This window comes from Eucyclogobius newberryi, unplaced genomic scaffold, assembly GCF_026437365.1.
Source record: "Eucyclogobius newberryi isolate DKJ021-1_F unplaced genomic scaffold, fEucNew1.0.hap1 SCAF_7, whole genome shotgun sequence".
NCBI classification, from domain to species: Eukaryota; Metazoa; Chordata; class Actinopteri; order Gobiiformes; family Gobiidae; genus Eucyclogobius; species Eucyclogobius newberryi.
Window position 1 is genome coordinate 34,262,248 of NW_027316389.1, and position 9,041 is coordinate 34,271,288.

General features: G+C 45.0%; 1 protein-coding gene across 1 annotated transcript in view; it reads right to left on the bottom strand.

Annotated features, from left to right (window-relative positions):
* Window positions 1–1,571: 1,571 nt before the first annotated feature.
* Window positions 1,572–9,041, bottom strand: part of LOC140348519 (voltage-dependent calcium channel subunit alpha-2/delta-1-like) — a 181,738-nt gene continuing 174,268 nt past the window's right edge. Inside the window, exons 12-13 of the mRNA XM_072434451.1 lie at window positions 2,539–2,603; window positions 1,572–1,914 (exon numbers count right to left, since the gene is read on the bottom strand). Of these exons, the coding sequence (XP_072290552.1) occupies window positions 1,572–1,914; window positions 2,539–2,603 (408 nt within the window). The remainder of the gene's footprint in view (window positions 1,915–2,538; window positions 2,604–9,041) is intronic.

The window sequence follows — 9,041 nt, forward strand, 5'->3', positions numbered from 1 at the left end:
TGAAGGGCACACAGTATTATCCCAAGTGTCTTTTAACATCCCTTCATCCTTCATCAAAAGCATACCTGGAGTTGTGTTGTGGCTTTCATAAAGAGGGACCCAAAAAGTTATGAAAAATATAAAAGTATTTATTGAGATGGAGGCGGCAAACAGGAAAGTATGAGCTGACAATAAACAGACTAAGGGAAGTAAAAGCAATGAAGAAACGAGCAAACATTTCACAAAGTAGTTTCTCATTTACTCTGACGTTCCATTCTCTATATGTACCCCACCTCCTCTGTATTTATCAGCACTGGATATGTACTAATAATGTGTCTTAATATTGAAGCCGTAATTGTAAATTCCATAATCTGATCAGGAATGACCACTTTTCTGGATCGAGATGTCTGATGTTTTTCCTGGGATCTGCTCAAGCCATTCCTCCAGTTTGCGGGTCACTGCCCCAAGTGCTCCGATCACTACGGGCACCACCGATACCTTCACGCTCCAGGCCTTCTCCAGCTCCTCTCTAGTTTCTCATGTTCCTTCTTCCATCCCATGGAACTGCAATGTCCACCACCACGGCTTTCCTCTGCACCTTGTCAACCACCACTATGTCCGGTTGGTTCTCCATTACCATTCGGTCTGTCTGTATCTGGAAGTCCCAGAGGACCTTGGCTCGGTCATTCTCCACCACCTTTGGAGGTGTTTCACACTTTGTCCTTGGGGTCTCCAGCCTGTACTCTGCACAGATGTTTCTGTACACTATGCCAGCCTCCTGGTTATGGAGCTCCATGTATGCTGTCCCTGCCAGCGTCTTGCACCCTGCAGTTATGTGTGGGTTTGTCTCAGGGGCCTCTTTGCACAGCCTAGACCTTGGGTCTTGTCTGGTGTGGTAGATCTGGGCCTCTATTGCTCTGGTGTTCAGGGCCTGCTCCTGTGCTGCCATGATGAGGGCCTCTGTGCCACTTCAGTTATGTTCCGGTGGTACATCCCATGTAGGGGCTTGTCCTCCCATGATGGTCCCTCCAGCACATCATCATCCTCTGTTCCACAGTGTCTGTTACACTCACTGAGTACGTCATCTGTAGAAGCTTTGTCCTTGGTGTACTTATGGATCTTGGACGTTTCGTCCTGGATAGTGGCTCTCACGCTCACTAGTCCCCGGCCTCCTTCCTTACGGCTAGTGTACAGTCTCAGGGTGCTGGATTTGGGATGGAACCCTCCATTCATGGTCAGGAGCTTTTGTGTCTTAACATCTGTGGTCTGTATCTCCTCCTTTGGCCAACTGATTATTCCTGCAGGGTATTTTATTACTGGCAGATACTTGTGCAAGTGTCTTGCCATTGGTCCCAAGGGTGGTTTTCCACAACCTCATTGAGTTTCCTATGAAGGCTCTTAGAGCCCCATTGATGTTGTATAACTCCAAGCTTTCAATGATCCAAGTGTGTGGCATTATGCTTTCATGTCATCAATCCAGGCAGTGCTCAGGTTGGTGTGTCAGGTTCTACAGTTCCGTGCGGCTGTTCTATCTACCAGGAGCTGGTGTTTTGCATCTCTGGTATTTTTGCCGATTCCTTTCTGAGCAGTGCTCATTTATTGATCCATGTGCCCACATATCTTAGCCGCCATTTTGCAGGAGCTTCCACGTTGTGAAGAGACAGGTCATTGGCCGATAGTAGGACGGGACTGTGCCCTTTGAAGGATCCTTCTGGATCAGGATCGTACGCCCTTCGGTTTTTCATGCTTGAGACTCTTTCCTGTATGTCTGCCACAGTGATGGTAACTGGGTTCTGCTCAGGGATGTTGCTGTGGTCCTCACTCAGAGCCATCAGCCACTGTGTGCATCTCATTGTGGGATGCTTTCCTTTTCCATATGCCTTTCCAGTACTGCTCAGTTTCCAGCCTTGGTGGGTCTGCTCTGCTGTTATCACCCTGCCATGGAGGGTACACTTTCGGCGGTTGAGATGAGAGCAGCCTGTTTATTCTCTTAGCTACATTCTCTCTCGTGTACATCTTTAGGCGGCTGGCTAAGGCTTGGAGCCTTTGTTTGGCAGTTTCAAGTGCTTCAGGTTCGGGAATCTGGTTGTACCTCTTGGGTACTTGCTTTCGCATTGCACATTTCTGGGCCTCAGACAGTTGGCTCACATCTCTCCGATGTGTTGTGTTGTGTTGATCTTAGCCTCCAACCTTTTCCATGGTGGGTATATATATATATATATATATATATATATATATATATATATATATATATATATATATATATATATATATATATATATATATATGTAGTATTAATTTGTTGAATAAACAAATACGTTTTTCATTTTTTTTCTGCAGATACTTCAAAAGTCAAATCTCAGCGGGTTAAATGTATGTGTATATTATAAACACTACACAATATTTATAATTATTATTCTAAACTATATAATATTTGAATTGATAAATGTGACACAGAATTTCTTCAGACAAAACAAGACTGAAGTTGAATGGTTTGAAAACGAGCCCCCGGGCAGAGATAAAGTGTGTGTACAGTGTTGGGCCCCTGGTTGTTGTTACCTGGGGCCCTCCAAAGTCTCTACAGCACACCAGGGAACGGTAGTGTGCAAGAGGAGAGGAGACGACTGGAAGGGTGGAGGAGAGAGAAAGAGAGGAAAGGAAGAGGCAGAGGAAGAAAGGAGGGGATGGAGAGAGGTGGAAGAGAGAAGGAGAAGAGGGAGTAAGAGAGAGAGGAGGGAAGAGGCAGAGGAGGGGGAGAGGGAGTGGATTGGTGAGGTGAGAGATGGATAAAGGAGATACGATAAGATTGAGGGAGAGAAGAGAACGTAAAAAGGAGGGGGAGAGAGAGGATGATGAGCAAGAAGAGACAGAGGAGGGGATGGAGAGAGTGAGGAGACTGGAAAGAGGAGGGAGAGGGAGAGGGAGAGATAAAGAGATGGGGAGATGATGGAGAAGGAAGGAAGAAGAAGAGGGGCAGGATGGAGAGAAAGGGGAGATAGAGTGAGAGCAAAGAGGATAGAGGGAGGTGAAAGGACACTGGATACGATGTGTGGTTACCAGGCAACCATTGATAACCAAATCCCTGAGCATCCTGAGCGCGTGCTGTCATGCCCCTCCCCTCTCTCACTCCTGTTTCTCTCTGCATTCTCTTCTCTCCTCCCCTGTTTCTCCCCTCTCCCTCTAACTACTGTCTCTCTCTCTCTCTCTTGACTCTCACTCTCTCTCCCTCTCTCCTTACCCTTGCTCTCTCTGTCTCCTTACTCTCACTCTCTCTCCCTATGTTCCTCTCTCCTTACCCTTGCTCTCTCTGTCTCCTTACTCTCACTCTCTCTCCCTATGTTCCTCTTTCCTTACCCTTGCTCTCTCTGTCTCCTTACTCTCACTCTCTCTCCCTATGTTCCTCTCTCCATGCTCTTGCTCTCTCTCGCTCTCCTTACTCTCACTCTCTCCCCTTTTTCTCCTCTCTCTCGCACTCCCCCTTACTCTCGCTCTCTCCCCCTTTTCTCCTCTCTCCTTACTCTCACTCTCTCCCCTTATTCTCCTCTCTCTCGCACTCCCCCTTACTCTCACTCTCTCTCCCTATGTTCCTCTCTCCGTGCTCTTGCTCTCTCTCGCTCTCCTTACTCTCGCTCTCTCCCCCTTTTCTCCTCTCTCCTTACTCTCGCTCTCACTCTCTCCCCCTTTTCTCCTCTCTCTCGCACTCCCCCTTACTCTCACTCTCTCTCCCTTTTCTCCGCTCTCCTTTCTCTCTCCTTACTCTTGCTCTCTCTCTCTCTCCCTTTTCTCCCCTCTCTCCCTCAAACTCCCCCCTTACTCTCACTCTCTCCCTCTTTTCTCCTCTCTCCTTACTCTCACTCTCTCCCCTTTTTCTCCTCTCTCTCGCACTCCCCCTTACTCTCGCTCTCTCCCCCTTTTCTCCTCTCTCCTTACTCTCACTCTCTCCCCTTTTTCTCCTCTCTCTCGCACTCCCCCCTTACTCTCACTCTCTCCCTCTTTTCTCCTCTCTCCTTATTCTCGCTCTCACTCTCTCCCCTTTTTTCCTCTCTCTTGCACTCCCCCCTTACTTTCCCTCTCTCTCCCTTTTCTCCTCTCTCCTTTCTCCCTCCTTACTCTCACTCTCTCTCCCTTTTCTCAGCTCTCCTTTCTCTCTCCTTACTCTTGCTCTCTCTCTCTCCCTTTTCTCCCCTCTCTCCCTCAAACTCCCTCCTTACTCTCACTCCCTCGCCCTTTTCTCCTCTCTCCTTTCTCTCTTCTTACTCTTGCTCTCTCTCTCTCATTACTCTCACGCTCTCTCCCTTCTCTCCTCTCTCTCCCTTTCTCCTTACTCTTGCAAACTCTCTCTTTTGACTCTCTGTCTCTCTTTGTACTCTTTCTCCTTTCTCTCTCCTTACTCTCGCTCTATCTTCTCGCTCTCATTTCCCTCCCCTGCTCCTCGTTACTTAGTTATCCAATCAGGCGCCATCGTCGGGCCAACCTCCGTCGATCACCAAATGCCTCCACGACACCCAGGGGCGACTCCGGACTGCTTGATGGGATAAAGTGAATATGATGGATTGGTTTTAAAGGAAACATATTTTTCCTTAAACGTTTCATATTTAGTCATTGTGGGATTTCTTACAGTTTTAGTATGAGCTTAATTCATGGTAAATGCAGTATCTCTGTAATTACTGGGCTAATGAACATGAAACAAACTGGCACAGAGTTCAACATCTTCACTGCCAGCGCAAATGAGCCAATATACTTCATGATACTGGCAAATAAGTCATCACTTTTATATGGATGGGGTAAAAACTATGGGAGTGATTGTGTCGTGCGGTTAATGAGACTCATAAAGAGGCTCGTTAACAGGAAGTTTGGGGGTCCAGGGCAAGAAGTGTCAAATGGGCCCCCTTGTTATAGAAATGAAGAGGGTGGAGAGCTTCAGATCATGAGAGCTAGACGTTTTGATGCTATGTTATTGTCTAGAATAATGTTAGATTTAAGAAGTATTTGGTATGAGGTCGTTAACAAGTGTTGGATGAGCCCCCCCTCTCCTCCTGATGGGTCTGACCCCACAGTCCATCTGCAAATGGAAGCATGTCCTGGGCCGCCTGAAGCCTGTCCGCCTGTTCTCCTTCACTGTGGTTCTCCTCAAGGTTTCTACTTTCCCCCCAAAGTGTTTGTAGGTTTTTCTCTTTAAATCACATTTTCTTTACTCTGGGCATTCTGAGTAAGCCCAGAGTGAGTCCAAAAACAAGGGAGAGAGACGTCTTTCTGCACATTTGGTTCGATTGATAAAAGTGTACCGTGAATGTGAACCAGACCAGTTCAGAGAAAGTTCCACTTTGGAGCCCAATCGAACCGAGTCCGCTTCAGTTTGTAATGTGAATGTAAAATAACTGACTAATTATTTTACTTATAAAGATTTTATGCAAAGTTTTTATTGAGGTAATTTACACAATCTTCTGATCTTTTATGTGTATTTTGTGTCAGCTTTTCCAGCACTACGCCTCAATGCAAAGGACATGTTTTTGATCGACCAAGAATATCCCGACTAAACTTGGATAAGGGAAATTAGATTAAAAAAACATACTTTAAAAGTCAATGCTACTGGCTACGTCTCTCTTTAACCATAAAACAATTCAAACATTTGAGTACGATGTTGACAAATGAACAACAATTCAGAATGTTGAGCTGTCGCGAGAATGGTATGGCAACATTTCGAAGCATTTCACTCAGCGCTGGGGTAAATCAATACGTTTCCATGTGTCAGAGATTGCAGTGCGGGCCCGAGTCTGGCACACAGCCGGAGTGATGGTAACCGGCACCGACGGCCCATCAGCTGCATTTTTCAATATCTCTGCTCCAGCCCCGGCTCACACCAGAGCAGGAGATTGGAGGGGATTTAACAGCGCGGTCATCTGTATTCAGAACCCGTGTGCTCAGTGTTTTATGCAGAGGTGCGAAGAGAAGCCCAAATAGTGATCGAGTGAGGGTTATTTAAATATAATCTTACAGAAGTATGCAATTGTGTTAACTTTTCATGTGTCAAGTAAAACTGACAGTATCACATTAAAAACATCTACTTAATAAAACGTTTTCAAACCCATTTTAAAGTGTACTTTAAGAGTAAAAAGGAAAGAATTGTCTAGATTTTTGTTTTGTTTTTTGAGAATTTTTGAGAATTTTTATCATGGAAGAGCTGAAAATGATCCCTCAAAACATATGAAACTAAAATCAAAACATATTTTCAGTCCAGTTCAAACATATGGCAAAGTAGAAAGTATAAAAAATTAATACATACAGCAGTTTTACTTTTGTACTTTCCTGTTACTTTCCAGTATGTGCTCAAGAATAAATACAAAGTAGTGGTCCACGAAGACGCTCGAGTAAGAGTAAAAAGTACTTGAGAGACTATAACTACAACTAATCTATAACTGAAGGCTAAAAGTTGGGCATGACAGATACTAGAGCCCTGATTCAGAGCAATACGGCCAGTAGTAAGTGCATAATGAGGTCGTCCTGACCAAGCCCAGCACAAGCTCTGGACATGGTCCTCAGGCGCTGCTCTGTGGCGCTCGCTGCTCATGACAGTTTGCCTCTAAGACAAATGTCCCTACGGGACAAGAAAGTGCACTTTAACTTTGCTTAATGAGCCAGAGGAGGGTGAAGCTGTTAAAAGCTAAAAACATAAGCCATTGGAATATTATCATGTATTTGAGCATTAAAATGACCAGAGCGACTAAAGTGAATGAGTGTAAAAATCTCCTTAAAGGTGCGTGTACATTTTCTGGTGAGGGTCTGTCACCCATTTGTGTCCATGGAGATAATATTGCTTGGCCAGAAATGTTCCACAGTATGGCATTAAACATATCTGTCTCTCTTTTATTTAATTATAAGTGTTTTTATTTATCAAAATAAAACACGTCTTCTTACTGTGAGCGATGTCGCCTATCCACAAATCTGACCTGTAACTTGGCCTGAAGGTTCCATCTGCTTGTCTCCATGGAAACATATTAGTTTAGTGTGGATTATGGCAAACAAACAAAGGCATCATTATGCAGATAAGCAGAGTGAAGTAATGCACAAGTATGACACAATAATGTGCAGGAGAACGTCACTGTAGGAGAGATCAAGCGATGTCCAGGACTGACACGCTTCCATCTGCAGATGGACCGTGGAGCCAGAACTAGGAGAGGGTGGCTTGTCTAATGGAGACCGGTTCCCGTAGGAGGGGTTTAGCGTCTCCATTCTCAGGGTCCTCTGGGTCCAGAGGCAGAGATACGTGAGCAACTTAATAACTCATTTGACCTGAATTATACTTTTTAATAATAAGGCCGATTTCAACAATTCACAAAAGATCTGGAAAAGTTGTTCCATCCCTTTCTTTCAAGTAGACTGGACTATTGTAATGGCCTGTTCACGTCTTCGTGTTCAGGTCTCAAAAAGTCTTCAATCCGGCAGCTACAACTAATACAAAATGCTGTTCAGCTGTTGCTGTTGTCACCAAAAAAAAAAACAAAAAACAGTACATTACCCCAGTATTAGGAATGTTGCTCTGGCTTGGTCCACAAATCACTAAATGGTTGAGGTCCAAAGTATCTGGCGGACATGCTGACTCCTCATGACCCCCGTGGACCCCTGAGATCAGCTGGTATTGGTTTCTTGGTGGTGCCTAAAGTTCAAACCAAACATGGTGAGGCCTCTTTTTTATGCCTCCAAGATGTGGAACTCCCTTACAGAAGATCTATGTTTTGAAGTGAGGCCTAATATTCTAAATTAAAAACTCATATTTTTAAATTGCCTATGTCTAATTTATCAATACATCTGTGTAGTATGTATTAATTGATTTTAAAGTACTCTTTGTATTGACTGCAAATTGTATGAATTTTCAATTCTATGTAAAGCACTTTGAGTTGTATGTGTGCATGAAAAGTGCTCTACAAATATAAATGACTTGACTTGACAAAAAGGCTTTGAGTCATTCTAAGTTTGTGTTGCTGTGAGCGGCTGAAGCTAGAGTACAGAGGAAACCATGTCTGGTTTATTGTACGCTTTCTCTGCATTTATCTCACTTCTCTGCACCTAGACACCACATGTGAACCCCTCTTTATGGAATTCATTAGGTTTGGATATTTTGTAGTGTACACTGGAAAAATAAAATATTTTTGGGCTCAACATATGAACTTACCATCAGTGGAAACATGACGGTTTATCACGGGATTAAATCAGTGTTTGACGCGAATTATTATGACTTTTTTTCTGTTTATATTACTTTCTTATTCCATATTGTTTTCACCTAGTTGTGGCTTCTCTTTTGTCCAATCATCTCGCAATGAAGCGTTGCGGGAGCCAAAAGCGCGCAGGGGCCGCTTTAACAGACCGGTAAGAACCCGCTCTGAACCAGACCAGTCACTTAAGCTTTGAAGCAAAAAACATACAGAATGCATCACGTCTCTATTCTGTACTGACTATTATGAATGATTGAAAACTTTTTGTATCCTTTATTCAGGTTGTAGTTATTTCGTGCCTGTTCAATTCAGAAGTATAGGAGCAGGTGAAAACACGACACGATTTCAAATAACACACACACACAAACACACACACACACACACACACACGCACGCACGCACACACACACACACACACACGGGGGAGAGAGAGACAGAGACATGAGGAGAGAAGTGGACTGGTGAAGCAGCCAAAGCGAGAGAAGCACCAGCCGCGGCACCAGAAGCACCAGCCGCGGCACCAGAAGCACCAGCCGCGGCACCAGAAGCACCAGCCGCGGCGGCAGAAGGAGCCGTGCACGCTCAGTACCTGTTTGCGCGCCTCCTGCTCGCCTCATTGGATTAAGACGTGTCACGGAGCGCACGTTAATCTGCCACACTACAATCACCACACATACACACACACACTACACATATATACACACCACGCACGGCAACGTAGCGGAGAAGACAGTGGACGCGCGGTGGCGGCGGGCGGCAGGAGGCGGCAAGAGGAGCAGCTGCGCGCACTCGGCGTAGACGCGTGCCGGGTTTCAGGGAATCTCCTTCTTCTTTTTTCTTTTTTTTTCTTTT